General features: G+C 35.8%; 1 protein-coding gene across 1 annotated transcript; it reads right to left on the bottom strand.

Moving 5' to 3' along the window:
• On the bottom strand, window positions 1-25444 carry LOC132555231 (uncharacterized). Its single transcript, XM_060219582.1, has 12 exons — window positions 25265-25444; window positions 19319-19510; window positions 18965-19069; window positions 18412-18621; window positions 17857-17972; window positions 17385-17523; window positions 16656-16772; window positions 16160-16357; window positions 15084-15200; window positions 14396-14557; window positions 2648-2723; window positions 1-2197 (listed from the first exon to the last, which is right to left on the bottom strand). The coding sequence occupies exons 1-12, from the start codon at window positions 25320-25322 to the stop codon at window positions 1435-1437; spliced, it is 2253 nt and encodes a 750-aa protein (XP_060075565.1). The 5' UTR covers window positions 25323-25444; the 3' UTR covers window positions 1-1434.

Raw genomic sequence — 25444 nt, forward strand, 5'->3', positions numbered from 1 at the left:
TTTTATTAAAAGAGATATATATTCTGAGACATATAGGATAAAATAGAATCAGACTCTAATACACATATGACATCTACTGACAATTCAAACTTCAACCAGGGACGTCCCTGCTTTAACCAATCACAACTTAAATAAGTAAAAATAGCATCACTTTACACATACTCTAGTAGTCATTACAATAGAACAATTACACTAAAGATATAAAAGTTCACTTACAACATAAATGACAGACAGAGACAGTCTTACTGACAAAATAATTCATTCGTTCACTCGGAGAGATAGAATTCAAATGTACCTAGGTACTAAGGACAATGAAAGAAATCCACAAGGCAGAAACTTTCAACCAATCTAAGAACTTCGTCAAAGTCCGTCAAGAGTCACATGTCTGGTCCGTAGCTGACCACAACACACGTACAGCACACATTTACGGATGATATACAAGTAATTATAAAACAACCAATTCGGTATATTGTACTAAACGACAATAAATACATCTTCTATCCAACATAGTTTGACAATCAATATAATTAATAACTTAAACATTTTGACTCCGTTACATAGATAAGTTAACACATGAATACAGATTTTTTCTCCATTGAAGTTAATTCTTAGATTGACCAAGAACTGTAATAAGAAGTTTCATCATGTCACTGAGTCAACTTATTTCATTTGTCTTCTAAGGCTGATGTCGATTTATTTTTACTTTATAAAACTATTTGAAGTTTGCCCCGATGTAGTTGTGTAGAAGGAATAAGAGGGTTCTGAACATTGTTACCGTATTAGATGGAACTTTGGTAAGCCATTTCGTGTGTAGACTATTTTCATTATATACAGTGTGTGAAACGGAGGCCTGTCTAGTAATTTCTATCATTATTTTCTCTTTGGTTACATGACTCTTTGTTGAAATTCTTTTTTGAGGAAAATTAAATATGACGACTTTAATTATACTTTTTTTTTATTCACGTATTCTCGAGTGCATGCACAACATCATGGTATATAAGACCTTTCGTACTGCGAGACCTACTGACAATATACTCATATGTAAATCTAGGTTATGTGTTAATTATCATCTTTCAATTCCTAGATAGCAACATTTATACTTCCTCAGCTTTCGAGATCATCGGATGTTTTATTTTATACTACAGAATGAAATTGCTGAACACATGTTCGTGCCAAATATGTTACAGAGCGTAATTATGTAAATATGGTTAAAATCACGTTTGACAGTATTTTTTCATCACGATTGAAACGTGTCTGATATGGAAAAGATTAGCCATTATACTATTCAACATCCTTGTAGATACTGATGTTGTTTTTCTATCAAATTATCACACCTAAACACATTTAGCTGCAATAAACGCATGTAATGTAATGCACCGTTTCCAGTTAATCATTTTCATTGTGAGTTCAAAAATAGTGATTTATTTTAGAGCGTCATGGACGATCAAAGTCGAGGTCTATATCTTCGTAATAAATTTTAGGTTTGGCATCAACACCTATCCCAACTTCATCGTAATTCACGTTATCCACGCGGTCATACAAACATTCTGATTTAGACCTGTGCCGTTTGAAAGAGTTCGATCCTAATTTGTCGTATGTGTCATTATCTGCTTTTTTTCTTTGTCGTCTAATATACGATTCGGTATGATCGTAATTATCGTCGATGTCGACATCTATCGATTTATCTCCCTTGTCTTCAATAACACTTTCCATAGATGTGTCGGATTCTTTCAAAGATGGCTTCCGCAGTTCGTTTTTACATTTCAAACTCATTTCCATGTTTTTATCTTCTCCCGACGATAATGAATTTCTAAAAGCTCCACTCTCACTATCCTGACCCATTTTGGGATATCCAGTTTCATCACATATATCGACTTCCGTGTATTCTCCTCCAGTTTCCGTCTTTTTCTGTTGTGCATTTAAACCGATTCCATTTTCCTGTTTCATGTGAGTTTTATTGTGATCGTTTTCCGAAATATCATAGAGGTGTTCTGATTTTTCATCAGGCGACATTTCGTCTTTACGTACGAACAGGGCGTCCATTTGTTCTGTGATATTGTCCAGATTTCCTAGATCACCTCCCGAGTCCTCGTCGCTAGGTCCATCTTTGTGGCTGACTACTACACTGTGCTCCAGATTCGAGTAGCTGATCGTCGGACCTTTTAGCATGTTCAACTGCCTTTTCTGTTCTTTGAATCTTCGAACAAATGACACACACATATGATAAAAAAACTACTGTTAGATAAAGTAAAACTACGATTTCAATGATTTTTATATACTACGTTAAAATGCACATAAACGAAATGCATTCAGTTATTTTTCTATCCAAATAATTTGTTTGTTTGAGGTAAAATTCCCTTGTGAAGGGCCCAGCCAAATAATTTGTTTGTTTGAGGTAAAATTCCCTTGTGAAGGGCCCAGCCAAATAATTTGTTTGTTTGAGGTAAAATTCCCTTGTGAAGGGCCCAGCCAAATAATTTGGCACAAGAATGACTTTTGATCTTCCTGAGAATAAGTTCTTTTGAAAATGCACCTAATGCAAGTCCAATCTTTTAAAGTTTCTTTACATAAAACTGTTTGTTAATTAATAATTTATTGTCTTATTTAGATAATTTGATTTCATGATGTCAATTGAAGTTTTGATTACCTGTACAAGAGAACCGCAAGCACGCCCAGGATCACCGTGAGGACTAGAGCCACAAACACAACGGTACTGATCAAACCTTTAACAACGGAAACAAAACATCAAAACGAGAGCCACAAACACAACGGTACAGACCAAATCTTTAACAACGGAAACAAAACATCAAAACGAGAGCCACAAACACAACGGTACAGACCAAACCTTTAACAACCGAAACAAAACATCAAAACGAGAGCCACAAACACAACGGTACAGACCAAACCTTTAACAACAGAAACAAAACATCAAAACGAGAGCCACAAACACAACGGTACAGACCAAATCTTTAACAACAGAAACAAAACATCAAAACGAGAGCCACAAACACAACGGTACAGATCAAATCTTTAACAACAGAAACAAAACATCAAAACGAGAGCCACAAACACAACGGTACAGATCAAATCTTTAACAACAGAAACAAAATGATCAAATCAAGAAACAAAAACGAGAGCCACAAACACAACGGTACTGATCAAATCTTTAACAACAGAAACAAAACATCAAAACGAGAGCCACAAACACAACGGTACAGATCAAATCTTTAACAACAGAAACAAAACATCAAAACGAGAGCCACAAACACAACGGTACAGATCAAATCTTTAACAACAGAAACAAAACATCAAAACGAGAGCCACAAACACAACGGTACAGATCAAATCTTTAACAACAGAAACAAAATATCAAAACGAGAGCCACAAACACAACGGTACTGATCAAATCTTTAACAACAGAAACAAAACATCAAAACGAGAGCCACAAACACAACGGTACAGATCAAATCTTTAACAACAGAAACAAAACATCAAAACGAGAGCCACAAACACAACGGTACAGATCAAATCTTTAACAACAGAAACAAAACATCAAAACGAGAGCCACAAACACAACGGTACAGATCAAATCTTTAACAACAGAAACAAAACATCAAAACGAGAGCCACAAACACAACGGTACAGATCAAATCTTTAACAACAGAAACAAAACATCAAAACGAGAGCCACAAACACAACGGTACAGATCAAATCTTTAACAACAGAAACAAAATATCAAAACGAGAGCCACAAACACAACGGTACAGATCAAATCTTTAACAACAGAAACAAAACATCAAAACGAGAGCCACAAACACAACGGTACAGATCAAAACTTTAACAACAGAAACAAAACATCAAAACGAGAGCCACAAACACAACGGTACAGATCAAATCTTTAACAACAGAAACAAAACATCAAAACGAGAGCCACAAACACAACGGTACAGATCAAATCTTTAACAACAGAAACAAAACATCAAAACGAGAGCCACAAACACAACGGTACAGACCAAATCTTTAACAACAGAAACAAAACATCAAAACGAGAGCCACAAACACAACGGTACAGATCAAATCTTTAACAACAGAAACAAAACATCAAAACGAGAGCCACAAACACAACGGTACAGACAAATCTTTAACAACAGAAACAAAAAATCAAAACGAGAGCCACAAACACAACGGTACAGATCAAATCTTTAACAACAGAAACAAAACATCAAAACGAGAGCCACAAACACAACGGTACAGACCAAATCTTTAACAACAGAAACAAAACATCAAAACGAGAGCCACAAACACAACGGTACTGATCAAACCTTTAACAACAGAAACAAAACATCAAAACGAGAGCCACAAACACAACGGTACAGACCAAATCTTTAACAACAGAAACAAAACATCAAAACGAGAGCCACAAACACAACGGTACAGACCAAATCTTTAACAACAGAAACAAAACATCAAAACGAGAGCCACAAACACAACGGTACAGACCAAATCTTTAACAACAGAAACAAAACATCAAAACGAGAGCCACAAACACAACGGTACAGATCAAATCTTTAACAACAGAAACAAAACATCAAAACGAGAGCCACAAACACAACGGTACAGATCAAACCTTTAACAACAGAAACAAAACATCAAAACGAGAGCCACAAACACAACGGTACTGATCAAACCTTTAACAACAGAAACAAAACATCAAAACGAGAGCCACAAACACAACGGTACTGATCAAACCTTTAACAACAGAAAAATTACGATCAAGACCAGAACCACAAACACAACGGTACAGACCAAATCTTTAACAACAGAAACAAAACATCAAAACGAGAGCCACAAACACAACGGTACAGATCAAATCTTTAACAACAGAAACAAAACATCAAAACGAGAGCCACAAACACAACGGTACAGATCAAATCTTTAACAACAGAAACAAAAATCAAAACGAGAGCCACAAACACAACGGTATCAAATCTTTAACAACAGAAACAAAACATCAAAACGAGAGCCACAAACACAACGGTACTGATCAAACCTTTAACAACAGAAACAAAATAACAAAAAGAGAGCCACAAACACAACGGTACAGATCAAACCTTTAACAACAGAAACAAAATAACAAAAAGAGAGCCACAAACACAACGGTACAGACCAAATCTTTAACAACAGAAACAAAACATCAAAACGAGAGCCACAAACACAACGGTACAGATCAAACCTTTAACAACAGAAACAAAACATCAAAACGAGAGCCACAAACACAACGGTACAGATCAAATCTTTAACAACAGAAACAAAATATCAAAACGAGAGCCACAAACACAACGGTACAGACCAAATCTTTAACAACAGAAACAAAACATCAAAACGAGAGCCACAAACACAACGGTACAGATCAAATCTTTAACAACAGAAACAAAACATCAAAACGAGAGCCACAAACACAACGGTACAGACCAAATCTTTAACAACAGAAACAAAACATCAAAACGAGAGCCACAAACACAACGGTACAGATCAAATCTTTAACAACAGAAACAAAACATCAAAACGAGAGCCACAAACACAACGGTACAGATCAAATCTTTAACAACAGAAACAAAACATCAAAACGAGAGCCACAAACACAACGGTACAGATCAAATCTTTAACAACAGAAACAAAACATCAAAACGAGAGCCACAAACACAACGGTACAGACCAAATCTTTAACAACAGAAACAAAACATCAAAACGAGAGCCACAAACACAACGGTACAGATCAAATCTTTAACAACAGAAACAAAACATCAAAACGAGAGCCACAAACACAACAGACCAAATCTTTAACAACAGAAACAAAACATCAAAACGAGAGCCACAAACACAACGGTACAGATCAAACCTTTAACAACAGAAACAAAACATCAAAACGAGAGCCACAAACACAACGGTACAGATCAAATCTTTAACAACAGAAACAAAACATCAAAACGAGAGCCACAAACACAACGGTACAGATCAAACCTTTAACAACAGAAACAAAACATCAAAACGAGAGCCACAAACACAACGGTACAGATCAAATCTTTAACAACAGAAACAAAACATCAAAACGAGAGCCACAAACACAACGGTACAGACCAAATCTTTAACAACAGAAACAAAACATCAAAACGAGAGCCACAAACACAACGGTACTGATCAAACCTTTAACAACAGAAACAAAACATCAAAACGAGAGCCACAAACACAACGGTACAGACCAAATCTTTAACAACAGAAACAAAACATCAAAACGAGAGCCACAAACACAACGGTACAGATCAAATCTTTAACAACAGAAACAAAATATCAAAACGAGAGCCACAAACACAACGGTACAGACCAAATCTTTAACAACAGAAACAAAACATCAAAACGAGAGCCACAAACACAACGGTACAGATCAAATCTTTAACAACAGAAACAAAACATCAAAACGAGAGCCACAAACACAACGGTACAGATCAAATCTTTAACAACAGAAACAAAACATCAAAACGAGAGCCACAAACACAACGGTACAGACCAAATCTTTAACAACAGAAACAAAACATCAAAACGAGAGCCACAAACACAACGGTACAGATCAAATCTTTAACAACAGAAACAAAACATCAAAACGAGAGCCACAAACACAACGGTACAGACCAAATCTTTAACAACAGAAACAAAAAATCAAAACGAGAGCCACAACACAACGGTACTGATCAAATCTTTAACAACAGAAACAAAACATCAAAACGAGAGCCACAAACACAACGGTACAGACCAAATCTTTCACAACAGAAACAAAACATCAAAACGAGAGCCACAAACACAACGGTACTGATCTAACCTTTAACAACAGAAACAAAACATCAAAACGAGAGCCACAAACACAACGGTACAGACCAAACCTTTAACAACAGAAACAAAACATCAAAACGAGAGCCACAAACACAACGGTACAGACCAAATCTTTAACAACAGAAACAAAACATCAAAACGAGAGCCACAAACACAACGGTACAGATCAAATCTTTAACAACAGAAACAAAAATCAAAACGACTTTAACAACAGAAACAAAACATCAAAACTAGCCACAAACACAACGGATCAAACCTTTAACAACAGAAACAAAACATCAAAACGAGAGCCACAAACACAACGGTACAGAACAAATCTTTAACAACAGAAACAAAACATCAAAACGAGAGCCACAAACACAACGGTACAGACCAAATCTTTAACAACAGAAACAAAACATCAAAACGAGAGCCACAAACACAACGGTACAGATCAAATCTTTAACAACAGAAACAAAACATCAAAACGAGAGCCACAAACACAACGGTACTGATCAAATCTTTAACAACAGAAACAAAACATCAAAACGAGAGCCACAAACACAACGGTACAGATCAAATCTTTAACAACAGAAACAAAACATCAAAACGAGAGCCACAAACACAACGGTACAGACCAAATCTTTAACAACAGAAACAAAACATCAAAACGAGAGCCACAAACACAACGGTACAGATCAAATCTTTAACAACAGAAACAAAACATCAAAACGAGAGCCACAAACACAACGGTAGAGATCTTTGATTTTACTACAGAGATACATTTATATCTACAGTAGAGCCACAAACACAACGGTACTGATCAAATCTTTAACAACAGAAACAAAACATCAAAACGAGAGCCACAAACACAACGGTACAGATCAAATCTTTAACAACAGAAACAAATCTTTTAAAACAGAAACAAAACATCAAAACGAGAGCCACAAACACAACGGTACTGATCAAATCTTTAACAACAGAAACAAAACATCAAAACGAGAGCCACAAACACAACGGTACAGATCAAATCTTTAACAACAGAAACAAAAGATCAAAACGAGAGCCACAAACACAACGGTACAGATCAAATCTTTAACAACAGAAACAAAACATCAAAACGAGATCAAACCTTTAACAACAGAAACAAAACATCAACCAAATCTTTAACAACAGAAACAAAACATAACAACAGAAACAAAATGTCAAAACGAGAGCCACAAACACAACGGTACAGATCAAATCTTTAACAACAGAAACAAAACATCAAAACGAGAGCCACAAACACAACGGTACAGATCAAATCTTTAACAACAGAAACAAAACATCAAAACGAGAGCCACAAACACAACGGTACAGACCAAATCTTTAACAACAGAAACAAAACATCAAAACGAGAGCCACAAACACAACGGTACAGACCAAATCTTTAACAACAGAAACAAAACATTTAACAAACACAACGGTACTGATCAAACCTTTAACAACAGAAACAAAACATCAAAACGAGAGCCACAAACACAACGGTACAGATCAAATCTTTAACAACAGAAACAAAACATCAAAACGAGAGCCACAAACACAACGGTACAGACCAAATCTTTAACAACAGAAACAAAACATCAAAACGAGAGCCACAAACACAACGGTACAGACCAAATCTTTAACAACAGAAACAAAATATCAAAACGAGAGCCACAAACACAACGGTACTGATCAAATCTTTAACAACAGAAACAAAACATCAAAACGAGAGCCACAAACACAACGGTACAGACCAAATCTTTAACAACAGAAACAAAACATCAAAACGAGAGCCACAAACACAACGCGAGAGCCACAAACACAACGGTACAGATCAAATCTTTAACAACAGAAACAAAACATCAAAACGAGAGCCACAAACACAACGGTACAGATCAAATCTTTAACAACAGAAACAAAACATCAAAACGAGAGCCACAAACACAACGGTACTGATCAAATCTTTAACAACAGAAACAAAACATCAAAACGAGAGCCACAAACACAACGGTACAGACCAAACCTTTAACAACAGAAACAAAACATTAAAACGAGAGCCACAAACACAACGGTACAGACCAAATCTTTAACAACAGAAACAAAATATCAAAACGAGAGCCACAAACACAACGGTACAGATCAAATCTTTAACAACAGAAACAAAACATCAAAACGAGAGCCACAAACACAACGGTACAGATCAAATCTTTAACAACAGAAACAAAACATCAAAACGAGAGCCACAAACACAACGGTACTGATCAAATCTTTAACAACAGAAACAAAACATCAAAACGAGAGCCACAAACACAACGGTACAGATCAAAACGAGAGCCACAAACACAAATCTTTAACAACAGAAACAAAACATCAAAACGAGAGCCACAAACACAACGGTACAGATCAAATCTTTAACAACAGAAACAAAACATCAAAACGAGAGCCACAAACACAACGGTAAGACAAATCTTTAACAACAGAAACAAAACATCAAAACGAGAGCCACAAACACAACGGTACAGACCAAATCTTTAACAACAGAAACAAAACATCAAAACGAGAGCCACAAACACAACGGTACAGACCAAATCTTTAACAACAGAAACAAAACATCAAAACGAGAGCCACAAACACAACGGTACAGATCAAATCTTTAACAACAGAAACAAAACATCAAAACGAGAGCCACAAACACAACGGTACAGATCAAATCTTTAACAACAGAAACAAAACATCAAAACGAGAGCCACAAACACAACGGTACAGATCAAATCTTTAACAACAGAAACAAAACATCAAAACGAGAGCCACAAACACAACGGTACAGATCAAATCTTTAACAACAGAAACAAAACATCAAAACGAGAGCCACAAACACAACGGTACAGACCAAATCTTTAACAACAGAAACAAAACATCAAAACGAGAGCCACAAACACAACGGTACAGACCAAATCTTTAACAACAGAAACAAAACATCAAAACGAGAGCCACAAACACAACGGTACAGATCAAAGCTTTAACAACAGAAACAAAACATCAAAACGAGAGCCACAAACACAACGGTACTGATCAAACCTTTAACAACAGAAACAAAACATCAAAACGAGAGCCACAAACACAACGGTACAGATCAAATCTTTAACAACAGAAACAAAACATCAAAACGAGAGCCACAAACACAACGGTACAGACCAAATCTTTAACAACAGAAACAAAACATCAAAACGAGAGCCACAAACACAACGGTACAGATCAAATCTTTAACAACAGAAACAAAACATCAAAACGAGAGCCACAAACACAACGGTACAGATCAAAACAGAAACAAAACATCAAAACGAGAGCCACAAACACAACGGTACAGACCAAATCTTTAACAACAGAAACAAAACATCAAAACGAGAGCCACAAACACAACGGTACAGACCAAATCTTTAACAACAGAAACAAAACATCAAAACGAGAGCCACAAACACAACGGTACAGATCAAACCTTTAACAACAGAAACAAAACATCAAAACGAGAGCCACAAACACAACGGTACAGACCAAATCTTTAACAACAGAAACAAAACATCAAAACGAGAGCCACAAACACAACGGTACAGACCAAATCTTTAACAACAGAAACAAAACATCAAAACGAGAGCCACAAACACAACGGTACAGACCAAATCTTTAACAACAGAAACAAAACATCAAAACGAGAGCCACAAACACAACGGTACAGATCAAACCTTTAACAACAGAAACAAAACATCAAAACGAGAGCCACAAACACAACGGTACAGACCAAATCTTTAACAACAGAAACAAAACATCAAAACGAGAGCCACAAACACAACGGTACTGATCAAACCTTTAACAACAGAAACAAAACATCAAAACGAGAGCCACAAACACAACGGTACAGATCAAATCTTTAACAACAGAAACAAAACATCAAAACGAGAGCCACAAACACAACGGTACAGATCAAATCTTTAACAACAGAAACAAAACATCAAAACGAGAGCCACAAACACAACGGTACAGACCAAATCTTTAACAACAGAAACAAAACATCAAAACGAGAGCCACAAACACAACGGATCAAATCTTTACAGATCAAACAAATCTTTAACAACAGAAACAAAACATCAAAACGAGAGCCACAAACACAACGGTACAGATCAAATCTTTAACAACAGAAACAAAACATCAAAACGAGAGCCACAAACACAACGGTACAGATCAAATCTTTAACAACAGAAACAAAACATCAAAACGAGAGCCACAAACACAACGGTACAGACCAAATCTTTAACAACAGAAACAAAACATCAAAACGAGAGCCACAAACACAACGGTACAGACCAAATCTTTAACAACAGAAACAAAACATAAAAACGGAAACAAAACATCAAAACGAGAGCCACAAACACAAGATCAAATCTTTAACAACAGAAACAAAACATCAAAACGAGAGCCACAAACACAACGGACACCAAATCTTTAACAACAGAAACAAAACATCAAAACGAGAGCCACAAACACAACGGTACAGACCAAATCTTTAACAACAGAAACAAAACATCAAAACGAGAGCCACAAACACAACGGTACAGATCAAATCTTTAACAACAGAAACAAAACATCAAAACGAGAGCCACAAACACAACGGTACAGACCAAAAACAACAGAAACAAAACATCAAAACGAGAGCCACAAACACAACGGTACAGATCAAATCTTTAACAACAGAAACAAAATATCAAAACGAGAGCCACAAACACAACGGTACAGATCAAATCTTTAACAACAGAAACAAAACATCAAAACGAGAGCCACAAACACAACGGTACAGACCAAATCTTTAACAACAGAAACAAAACATCAAAACGAGAGCCACAAACACAACGGTACAGATCAAACCTTTAACAACAGAAACAAAACATCAAAACGAGAGCCACAAACACAACGGTACAGATCAAACCTTTAACAACAGAAACAAAACATCAAAACGAGAGCCACAAACACAACGGTACAGATCAAATCTTTAACAACAGAAACAAAACATCAAAACGAGAGCCACAAACACAACGGTACAGATCAAATCTTTAACAACAGAAACAAAACATCAAAACGAGAGCCACAAACACAACGGTACAGATCAAATCTTTAACAACAGAAACAAAACATCAAAACGAGAGCCACAAACACAACGGTACAGATCAAATCTTTAACAACAGAAACAAAACATCAAAACGAGAGCCACAAACACAACGGTACAGATCAAATCTTTAACAACAGAAACAAAACATCAAAACGAGAGCCACAAACACAACGGTACAGACCAAATCTTTAACAACAGAAACAAAATATCAAAACGAGAGCCACAAACACAACGGTACTGATCAAACCTTTAACAACAGAAACAAAACATCAAAACGAGAGCCACAAACACAACGGTACAGACCAAATCTTTAACAACAGAAACAAAACATCAAAACGAGAGCCACAAACACAACGGTAAACCAAATCTTTAACAACAGAAACAAAACATCAAAACGAGAGCCACAAACACAACGGTACAGACCAAATCTTTAACAACAGAAACAAAACATCAAAACGAGAGCCACAAACACAACGGTACAGACCAAATCTTTAACAACAGAAACAAAACATCAAAACGAGAGCCACAAACACAACGGTACAGATCAAATCTTTAACAACAGAAACAAAACATCAAAACGAGAGCCACAAACACAACGGTACTGATCAAACCTTTAACAACAGAAACAAAACATCAAAACGAGAGCCACAAACACAACGGTACAGACCAAATCTTTAACAACAGAAACAAAACATCAAAACGAGAGCCACAAACACAACGGTACAGACCAAATCTTTAACAACAGAAACAAAACATCAAAACGAGAGCCACAAACACAACGGTACAGATCAAATCTTTAACAACAGAAACAAAACATCAAAACGAGAGCCACAAACACAACGGTACAGACCAAATCTTTAACAACAGAAACAAAACATCAAAACGAGAGCCACAAACACAACGGTACAGATCAAATCTTTAACAACAGAAACAAAACATCAAAACGAGAGCCACAAACACAACGGTACAGACCAAATCTTTAACAACCGAAACAAAACATCAAAACGAGAGCCACAAACACAACGGTACAGATCAAACCTTTAACAACAGAAACAAAACATCAAAACGAGAGCCACAAACACAACGGTACAGACCAAATCTTTAACAACAGAAACAAAACATCAAAACGAGAGCCACAAACACAACGGTACTGATCAAACCTTTAACAACAGAAACAAAACATCAAAACGAGAGCCACAAACACAACGGTACAGACCAAATCTTTAACAACAGAAACAAAACATCAAAACGAGAGCCACAAACACAACGGTACTGATCAAACCTTTAACAACAGAAACAAAATATCAAAACGAGAGCCACAAACACAACGGTACAGACCAAATCTTTAACAACAGAAACAAAACATCAAAACGAGAGCCACAAACACAACGGTACAGACCAAATCTTTAACAACAGAAACAAAACATCAAAACGAGAGCCACAAACACAACGGTACTGATCAAACCTTTAACAACAGAAACAAAACATCAAAACGAGAGCCACAAACACAACGGTACAGATCAAACCTTTAACAACAGAAACAAAACATCAAAACGAGAGCCACAAACACAACGGTACAGACCAAATCTTTAACAACAGATCTTTAACAACAGAAACATCAAAACGAGAGCCACAAACACGAACCACAAACACAACGGTACAGACCAAATCTTTAACAACAGAAACAAAACATCAAAACGAGAGCCACAAACACAACGGTACAGACCAAACCTTTAACAACAGAAACAAAACATCAAAACGAGAGCCACAAACACAACGGTACAGATCAAACCTTTAACAACAGAAACAAAACATCAAAACGAGAGCCACAAACACAACGGTACAGACCAAACCTTTAACAACAGAAACAAAATATCAAAACGAGAGCCACAAACACAACGGTACAGACCAAATCTTTAACAACAGAAACAAAACATCAAAACGAGAGCCACAAACACAACGGTACAGATCAAATCTTTAACAACAGAAACAAAACATCAAAACGAGAGCACAAACACAAACACAACGGTACGAGATCAAATCTTTAACAACAGAAACAAAACATCAAAACGAGAGCCACAAACACAACGGTACAGACCAAATCTTTAACAACAGAAACAAAATATCAAAACGAGAGCCACAAACACAACGGTACTGATCAAACCTTTAACAACAGAAACAAAACGCGATCATTTTTAAACATTGGTCAATCAAAGTAAGTAATGTTACATTCTCGATTGAAGACAAGATTAAAAAATGGAACCAACAGGCAAACTAACGCGTATCAAAAACGTCCAGCTTCATAAGATTTTATATTGAAAAAGAGTCACTCTGTAACAAATACCCAACCTATAATCATCGGGGACATTCCTGTGTAGGGAGACGATGTGGTGACGGCTATGACCGAGGAGTGTGTCGATGTAACATTCGGTTTTTTCTTTTTCGACGTCATGTAGTCACTATCTTCATATGGGAGAGTCGTCATACTCACAGTTGTCCTATAATCTGTAACTAAAAATCAAATCCGCAATTCATAGATGCAAAATGGGTATTTCAGTTGGAAAATTTGGGTAGAAAGTCAATATAATTCGTGAACGGAGATCTATACCAGGTAATGTCTCCAACTTTTGTATTATGGCAACCACGTACATAGTGAAAAGAAACTTGCGTAACTGAAAACCACAAAACATAAATAGAGAGAAGAGATTTCCAAAATCTAGTAATATATTCATACGCAAACTACTTTCACGGCCTGCCTACTCAGGTCAAAGGTGAAATGATAAAATCTGCTGGAAAAACATTTTTATTTGTGTATTCTTATACTGTTTACAGTAAACCTTGTCAGACTGTGTAACATTTAGGGGTACTTACAAATAGGTTATTTAGTTAACAATATTTACGTAAACAGTAGCTTTGATAGTCTCTGACTTCTATACTCAGAACTGCTTAGCACCATAAACGAAATATCAAATAATTATGATGGCTGGTACCATACGAAATACGCCTATTATACGATAGTAATGGAGTTAAGTATAACCATCGTTGTAACAGAGCGCTTCTAGGCGCTGATCACAGTCTGCCTCCTCTATGTCGTATTGATGTTCCTTAAAGTTAGTGACAGTTAAACATGTATCATCACTCTGGGGGTCAGCGTCTGAAACAAAATCAAGGACAAGAAATGATAATAAGAAAACATATATATATAAATATATAGCTACATGTATGTATACTGAAAACTAAAGTCGTTAATTTTCCTGGGGGTGTAATTTTCATTAACTTCATGGGCGCTCTTGGTCCACGAATTCATATGTCCACGATCTGTTGAAATATGTATATGTTGATTTGTCGAGCTATATGATTAACCACGAAATCAATTACCAACGGAAGAATGAGGTTCTGAAAAACCAAGTAAATTGAGCTCCAAGAAAATATAAATTTTTACAGTAAGACTTGATGATAGATGTTTTGGTAAAACTAAGAAATATATTCCATTGCTTGTTATTACATGAACTAATCTGTCAAAACAGTTTAATTAGTTACTTTACAGTAATTATTGCATAAAACATTGCTTTAGTTCTTTGGTTTTTTCAATTATTTTATCAGTGTTATAAAATATCAGTTTAATGTATGTTGAACATCATGAAGTCAGGATTATGGGAAACGAAATCATTATTTGTTTATCTTTAGTCAAGTCATAATACGTCTGTGAAAAGTATTATATTTATCGGACGTGTAGCAGCATGGGGTTGGACAATAGACAGGTTGGTTGACTGCACTTGCCAAGTTATCATTTGGATTGGGTACGCAGAAGCATTTGATTTGTGATTAAATAACTAAGTAAGTAATTAACTAACTAACTTGATCAATAATTTAAAATCTTATGTAAATGCTGCAAATCTTCCAAAGTCGTTATTATGAAACAGACATGTATCAGTTGTAAGCCAAAGACTCCAATCGTTTACGGGAAATCAGGGCCTGATAGTGTAGAGCTAGCTTATAATAAACTCGAACACGTCTTATTCCACGGAGATTTCATTGTTTCTCCTGTTTCGACCAGCATACTATCCAGTAAGAAATGCTAACTCTGATATTTTTTTTAACTATTTCGCTTACCAGGACTAAATTCTAACACCGTCGGACTATATATTCCTGTCCAAAGTGTAGCACCTTCACGAAGCTTACTCCATTCACTTTCTGATATATTGCTCGTCTCATAGGTAGCTAACATCATATCATGTACTTCACACGCTCTCTGGGCTTCCTCCCATGTACTGTTTCTCTGAATGATTACATAACTGAAATCGATAGTTCCTGTAAATTGTAGTAGAAACAGTAAATATATTGTATCTAGCTATCTCTTGATTAAAAATTTACAACTGGACCGGACGTACTTCTGGACCGGATGTACTTGTGTGATAAATGAATCAATATTAAAGTAGGGGAGGGGGAGGACGGGAAAATGTATAGAGAAAAACATTAAATATATTTACCTTTTATACCCGTGCTGATAGGAATTTTAACATTGTATTCAAAATTACAGCTAATGAAAATAATTAATAATCTATTTTTACGCGTAATATTACAGTATATAAGATAATCGAAAGTCTACCATTTCTACATATACAGCCATCTTGACGTTGTCGACATTCTTGCCAATGTTCGGTGTAATTGTTATCGCTGTTCTTTGTAATCACTAAACATTTGTCAGAATATTGTTCTGTATCCGCTGAAACATAAGAACATTTTTACTATCATTGAATTAAGTAAGAAATGGACTAAAGCATCAAACCAAAGTAGAAAACAAAAATTGTCTCGACGGACAAAAGACAGATGGCAAATATAGTTAGTTTACATCATGTTGTTAAAGTGCTCAGTTCTCAAAGTTTCCTCAATATTAATGATGTATGTTTGCATCGACTTATATTAGGCGATAAGATTTGGCGAAATTAACAAAAAGATGTTGATTTCTTTTCTCTGCATAAATATCATCGATGCAAATTAAGTAAGAATAGACTGAACCCGTAAATTTATAAAAACCGAATCTCATTGATAAAGGTGAATTACAATTGTAAGCCCTATTTTCCTGGAGGTAATTTCACACTGGTAAACATTTGTCACAGCTCAGATTTCACCCTTTTTTCTTATAAGGTGAAAATGAGTGATGGGTCACATTTTCAAATGAAATTGAAATATATGTTTTTTAAATTTTATTTTACGTTGAATTTGTCGAATGGACGAAAGCACACAACAAACACACAATCACATCAAAACATATAAATGTATACATTATTTGACTAAATAACATCATCATTTAAACGTTTCACCTAATAGACCTTACTATCAATTTGGCGGTATATAGAGAAGCTGTCATTCCCACCACACCGATCACGCGGGCTACCGACACAAGGGGTCGTGCAACCTGATGTTCTCCTATCTGTCACGTTCTGGCTGGGCAAGAGACATCCACATTGGTCATTCTTTTAAGAAATGAAAAAAATTAATCAAAACATGTTTTCAAAATGTCTACAGAAACATAACGTCTTCAAATGAACATTAATGGCTCGAATCAATTAAAGAGTTTTAGGTAGATATATTGGATTTTAAATGTAGCAAAAATCTCAAAAACATTATCTGAATGGTTTTTATTGCTCCCTGTCAAGTAGTTATATGTGTTACGTAAACATCACTGGCGTATTTTATGTACTTCTAATGAACGACAAGCTTCAAAAAACGATTCATTCTATTTCAAAAGTAGTTTTATTTGTACCTCTTTGTAGTAAAAATCAATCCGTAATTATGACTGTACCTACCATTAAAGCTATGGATGTACTGTTTCGACAGAGCTGTTGACAAATGTAGACAGAATTCCAGGTCTTTTTGTTATGTAACTGCATTTGATCTGATAATCCCGAAGAGTGGACACAATCTGAAAATACATCAAAGAACAGTTAGGCAAGCACGGAAAAGAACAGAGACAAAAAGACCAGGTGTTCCAGAAGGGCGAATGTCTATAGCTTCATCGACCATTCCCGTCATGCGATTTTTACTTATTTGTAGTAAGGTACGTGTACTTGAAGTGTCTTAGAATATTTTGTTTACAATATCATACAAAAATAAGATAGCTATCGTCAGTGATAGGAGTTTTCGAACGATATGCGTCATAATGATTATCTCGTCAACCTAAGGAATACTGTAAGATAATACATACGGGCCATCAACGTTTGCTGTCGAAGTATGTGTTTAGATGGCGAACGTTTTGTACTAAAGGCAGGCAAATGCACAGCAACAATGACGTCGAGAGTTGTCAAAATGACTAAATTACATTTCAAATGCATACTGTCAGTAAGAATACGGTTTTTTCTCACCTACAATCTGAAATACTCCAGTTTTTCCATGCTTGATAACTCCACTGGTCCAGTAATGGTGGCTATTATCCACATTAACACTCCTCTTTCTTTCAAGGTCACTAGTGCTGCTGAGGTCAATAAGTTGGCTGCTTGTATTCAGACAAAGCGTTTGTGCTTTCGACCTAATGAACTTCATTCCGTTCATTCCATACACATGTTTAACAACATCTTAAAGGAAGATTCAATATGTAAGGAACATAACTTATACAAATAGAAATTATTTCTAATATGACTAAAGATTGAACTTATCGTACTTAAACTATTTCTGTTCTGTTTCACAATTCGACGCCACTCACGGTGTCGTAGTAATGGAATGTAACGGCATGTGAGATAAAATACCTAAACTTGATAAAGAAAGAGACAATATCTCATAAAGCCACACACTATCAAACTTTTATGAAGCTTTATTTATATATATACATGTTTATTTTTTATTACATGTATTGCACAGTCAATATCCTTAGCAACAATTAGAATATCGAGTAGTTAATTGATGCGTAATGCCACCAACCTGTCCTACACATCGTGCCTGCCTTCATCGTGCAATTGACACACGTAGCGTTGTACTTGAACCGGGAGTTATCGCCAAACATCAGCGGACATTCTCTGGGATGTTCTTTTACAAAATAGGATACATACACATATAAAGACATCTATAAAATTTTGTGAAATGTTTATTTTAAAGTTTTCCACCATGGACCAAAATAATAAGGTTTATGAATTATTTCCCTTATGTCGATTTCTTATGGATGTTGATATTCTACTTTTCAAATTCGCCTTCCCTATTTGTCTTTTATCTGGCTTTCGCTTCTTTGAAAAGTAACAATACAATACAGGAGAATTGATTTTAAGATTATAAACCTACCACACTCTGCTCGCAATGTTCCGTCATTAATCCAAAGACGTACATCATCCTCCCTAATTTCTTCGTTCGAAATGCTTATGCCCGATGTTATCTCGTCAAAGTAAGCCAGTCTTGAGTTTTTGTCTCGACACTGGAGAATGGCCTCGTCCCAGGTCCAGTTTCCAAGTGTCGGCAGTAGTATGGCATGTGTACCTATAAATGAATAATGAACCAATTGTATTAGAATTTGTAACATGCAAATGTAAGAAAATCTTATTCAAACTAAGGCACAAAAAGTAATAACGACAATGATTTATGTGTCACAATTTCTGCCTGGAAAAATAAGAGTCAGTATTTTGTTAGGGACTGTCAGTTCCAGTATGAAAAGTTTGATTAAAACTGATTTTCCTGTTGTGAAAAACAACCTTGTCGTACTCCTAGCAACACTTGTGTTTAATGCCACCAAGAGATACGCAAACGTAACGATAAACTGGGGTACCCCATACTCTAACAGAACAAAAGTTTGCTTTGCTACCTAAAGTAGCACTTTCACGTGTATTACTGGTAATTCATACACGTGGCAATACTGTATTTTGAAATGGTAAAATGAAAAATGCCGGAATATACAAGCTTCTGGAAGGTAGTATGACACACCAGCAAATATCTTCTCGTTTTAATATAAGCCATTCTGTTTTTTTCTCGGTTAAAATAGCGTCTTAACCAAACCCAGATCAGGCAGACCTAGTAAGACTACAGAAAGAAAAGGTACTTCGGAATGTTTTCTTCAGGTTGGTAATGTCAATAGCATAGAAGTTCTCATAACACATTCAGTTGAAAATTAGAGGGTGAAGTTTCGATGACAACACGGTTACATCCATTAGACAAATGACCAATGAATGTGGAGCATACTAGCAATGACATCCGTAGTTTTTTGAGATTGTAAGGAATCGACCTACCCTTTCAGCTATACTATAATCTTATGTTACATTAAGATCACTAAGATTTCGTATAGTTTAATTACACACATAATAATAAAGGATGATGAAAAAGATAAGAGCATGTTCAATATCTGTCAAATAATCTAGAATTATGACATTCAGAGGGGATGCGAACATGTCCAGAACTCCTAAGGCTCAGCTTAAGTGTTGGGGAAAAGTTCATGATGTTTTCTAAATCTGATGTTTTCTAAATATGAATACCAACCAAGATCTGGTGACCGTCAGTTATCCAGAAATGACGAAAGTATGTCTGACAAGCGTCGAAATGAATTTACCTCAGGGTATTTGTAACATAAAGAGATTTTGCAAAAACGTATTGAGAGAAATTAAGATCGGTAATAAGGAATTAGGGATGGTCGGGAGACCAGAAGCGCGTTTCTTCATTTGTTATTGTGTTTGTGTTTGACTCGATTCATGTTTGTTTAATAAACATGGATTTTAATTCTGTACTCTCTATTACATACTCTACAGCATTGAAGAAATAGGTTTGTATAAAGAAATATAGACACACTATAATTTCCCCGTTACCATTTCCTGTTGAACTACAGACACTATATGCATTTCCCGGTCGGATATTCACTATGGATTCATGGATTTCGTATTGTAAAATTCCTGGTAAAACTAAAGTCAAGTATTAGAAGGGCGTTGTCATAATGTTGAACTACAAACAGGTTTTTCACGGTATTCATATCTGCTCGGTATCCAGCTTTTGTAATGTACAGAGAATGCGATATATGTTTTGTGATCGTACGACCAAGTATTCACCTGGGCAGCATTCTGATATCATAGATCTCGTTGTGGCAACCATAAAGTTAAATTACTGCAAATCTTTAATTTTCGAAGGGGATTTATTTTCTTTGATTATGCGGGCACACTTTGGCACTTAATCCACGAATTCCTATTCTTATGTCCACGAGTTGTTAAATTAGTTTAAATTGATTTATTGACTTATAATTATCCACGAAATCAAGTTTGCATTAAAAAGTTATTTTATGAACCATGAAAATAAAACCCTACAAAATATGATCGCAGAGTACTGATTCACTACTAAAAATAAAGGATATAATTTTTTCATGAAAAAAGCATCATCACGTATAATGTAGGCGGTGCTGTGGTGTGTGAAGTCTTCAAGGCAGGCAACTCTAGTCGACCAGTTTGAACACTTCAACCCAAAAACAATTTGGTGGATAGAACATGGGGACTGATGTGTTAGCACCGCGACAAGGAGACTGCATATTAATAGTTAAAACCTGAAGTACCTAGGGTTCCATGAAAACAAATATTGGAAGTAAAGGTGCAAGAGGACAACGATGAAAGAAAACCGTTTATTCAAGTAAAATATCAAAGCAGGTAGAATTGAATGTTAACACTGAATAAAAACTAGAATTATAAAGGTAATGAAATTAAACATTCAGTCGACTCCTAGAATTATAACCGTAGAATTGATAGGTGATGATACCATTTTGATATAATAAAGGTATGCGACACCTCAAGTTGGTGCCCGTTAGGGGGTTTTATTTTGATATAGCCGGATCTCATTTGAAAACATTATTTATCTGAATATTTTTTAAATCACCAGCATCTTCGCTGGAGTAGAAGACACTTACCATTCTGGAACACCTGATCTTATCCTAGTATAATTTATCCGTGTAGATGCTCGTTTAGTTCATATTTGTCCTATTTTCATCGATTGTCGATACGAATAATGCAGAACATATGGTTTTTGACCTCGGTGTCAATGTAAACTTTTCGACTGTTTTAAGTAATGTCGGTTTTTTTTTCTGTCTATGACAGCTCCTCCATATTCGTCTTTTTCTTAACTAGATACAATCTGTGGTTAGTATTCTTCCTTATTAACTCTCCAAAATTTGCTTTTGAGTTTTTGAAGAAAAACCAGAAATACTAACATGAGAAAATAATCATAAATTCAAATTCAATAAAACTAGAGGAACGTGTGAGCAAAGAAAGATTTACACGAGAATCATGAAAAAGTACAATGAGGAGGTGTCTTCTGCCTCGACGACATCTGCCATATATACCTTGGTCAATCCAAGCAAGTAATGTCACGTTCTCAAATAAGAACAAGGTGTACAACAAAGGAACCAATAAGCAAACTATCGATAACAATTTGTTTGGCCATAGTGATGTATAAATGTGGTCACATGACTAAAATGCTGTTATTTGCATTGCCTCCTCTGTAGATAGTAATGTCACAGAAGCTGGCTGGGAGGTGTCATACTTTTACTGTATCATCATGTTACACAATAATGTCTTGAAGTATGGAAATAAATTGATAAATGTTTCTTCAGCGTGAAAGAGAACCGTTCATTTGAGAAAAAAAATCAATAAAGCGGATACAAAGAGCCAATAAACCAGACACAAACAGCCAATAAATCAGACTCAAACAGTCAATAAATCAGACTCAAACAGTCAATAAATCAGACACGAACAGTCAATAAATCAGATAAAAACAATAAATAAATCAAACACAAACAACCAATAAATAAGACAAAATCAGTCAATAAATCAGACACAAACAGTCAATAAATCAGATAAAAACAATGAATAAATCAGACACAGTCAATAAATCAGACAAAAACAGTCAATAAATCAGACACAAACAGTCAATAAATCAGACACAGTCAATAAATCAGACACGAACAGTCAATAAATCAGACACAAACAACCAATAAATAAGACACAAACAGTCAATAAATCAGACACGAACAGTCAATAAATCAGACACAAACAGTCAATAAATCAGATAAAAACAATAAATAAAACAGACACAAACAGTCAATAAATCAGATAAAAACAATAAATAAATCAGACACAAACAACCAATAAATAAGACACAGTCAATAAATCAGACACGAACAGTCAATAAATCAGACACAAACAACCAATAAATAAGACACAAACAGTCAATAAATCAGACACGAACAGTCAATAAATCAGACACAAACAGTCAATAAATAAGATAAAAACAATAAATAAAACAGACACAAACAGTCAATAAATCAGATAAAAACAATAAATAAATCAGACACAAACAACCAATAAATAAGACACAATCAGTCAATAAATCAGACACGAACAGTCAATAAATCAGAAACAGTCAATAAATCAGACACAAACAGTCAATAAATCAGACACAGTCAATAAATCAGATACAAACAGTCAATAAATCAGACACAGTCAATAAATCAGAAACAATCAGTCAATATATCAGACACAAACATTCAATAAATCAGACACAAACAGTCAATAAATCAGACACAGTCAATAAATCAGAAACAAACAGTCAATAAATCAGATCCAAACAGTCAATAAACCAGGCATAAACAGTCAATAAATCAGACACAAACAGTCAATAAACCAGGTATAAACAGTCAATAAATCAGACACAAACAGTCAATAAATTAGACACAATCAGTCAATAAATCAGAAACAAACAGTCAATAAATGAATATAGAAAATGTTCTCGAATACCAAACAATGTTGAAAATAAATAACTCTTTAGCATTGTTGGTTTTTCGTATGTTTCTTTGTTTTTAACAATCTTCGAGATTGCAGGTGGTGGATATTGCCGAGTTTTGTCATAGAATGTAAGCCATGTTCTATATCAGGCAAGGTTCAGAATGAACATAATTACATAATGCTCTTTCGAAATGATCAGATGTTTGTAAATGATGAAAATTTCTTACACCATGGGGCTAGTGTACCACTCACCTTAATTCTGACATTTCATGCAATCAATTTTGATTATCCCATCGTCTGCTATGTTTCACATTCTAGGTTCTTTAAATGGACTAAAAAGCTGTAAGACGTATTTATAATTCGACTCTACTTATTCTAAATTTGTTTGATAGGAGAAATAACTATTGGGGACCAGATACAATACAATCCGTAATCCGACATAACAAACAATGTGTAACCTTCAAGGAATAGGAAGAGAGAGGGACACATACACATACAGAGAGAGAGGGGGAGGAGGACAGAGGGGGGGGGAGGACAGAGAGAGAGAGAGGGGGGGGGGAGGAGGACAGAGAGAGAGGGGGGGAGGAGGACAGAGAGAGAGGGGGGAGAGAACAGAGAGAGAGAGATAGGGGTGAGAAAGGGGGACACAAACACACACAGAGACAGAGAGAGGGGTAGAGAGAAGGAGAGAGATAGGGGTGAGAAAGGGGGACACAAACACAGAGAGAGAGTGAGAGAGAGAGAGAGAGAGAGAGAGAGAGAGAGAGAGAGAGTGGGAGATATATATATATAGAGAGAGGGGGTGAGAAGGGGGGCACAAACACACACAGAGACAGAGAGAGTGGGGGGGGGAGAGGGAGAGAGGGGGGAAAGGGGGGGGACACACACACACAGAGGGGGAAGAGAGAGGGAGAGAGAGGGGGAGAAGGGGGGGGGGACACACAAACAATGAGATAGATTTCATTACATTGAGTAATCCGACAACACAAATCTGTCAATGTGTAACCTGAGAGAGAAAGAGAGAGAGAGAGAGGGGGGGGGGGGAGAGGAACACACACACTTACACTCACACACACACACACACACACACACACACACACACACACACAGTGATAGACAGACAGACAGACAAAAACAAACGAAGAGACAGATATCATATTCAGCAATCTGTCAAACTTGCAAGGCAGACAGGTTTGTCAGACATTTTAGTTAGGTTGTTTCCCTTTTAATAAGGAGATTTTATCAGACACTATCTCAAAAGTTAATGCATTGCTTTCTGAGAATTCATGAAAGACAATCAAATTATTAGCGTTTTTTATCCATTAACATACGGTAGAGTCAATATATTGAACTGTATCATACTGCTGCTAAGGCCGTTTAGGATTCCTGAGTGATGCTACTGGTCTAGCGAGACCAGTCATGCGTCTCTTGTCAGTTAGACATATTTCTATTAATTGTACGTACTAGTAAAATGATTTTCTATACATACCGTTAAAAAAGAAGTTCATAATCAAGAAAGGTATAGTAACCGCCTCAATGTTCGCCATGTTGTCAGTAGGTTGTCCCGAGCATTCACGACTTGAAATCGTCTGGCAGATTGACGTTGATTGTTTTTATTCTTAGTATATCCATATATATACATAGAAATACGCACATAACAACATTTTCC

This window comes from Ylistrum balloti, unplaced genomic scaffold (genome assembly GCF_031769215.1).
Source record: "Ylistrum balloti isolate Yb309-2 unplaced genomic scaffold, AGI_CSIRO_Ybal_v1 Utg370464, whole genome shotgun sequence".
Classification (NCBI taxonomy): domain Eukaryota; kingdom Metazoa; phylum Mollusca; class Bivalvia; order Pectinida; family Pectinidae; genus Ylistrum; species Ylistrum balloti.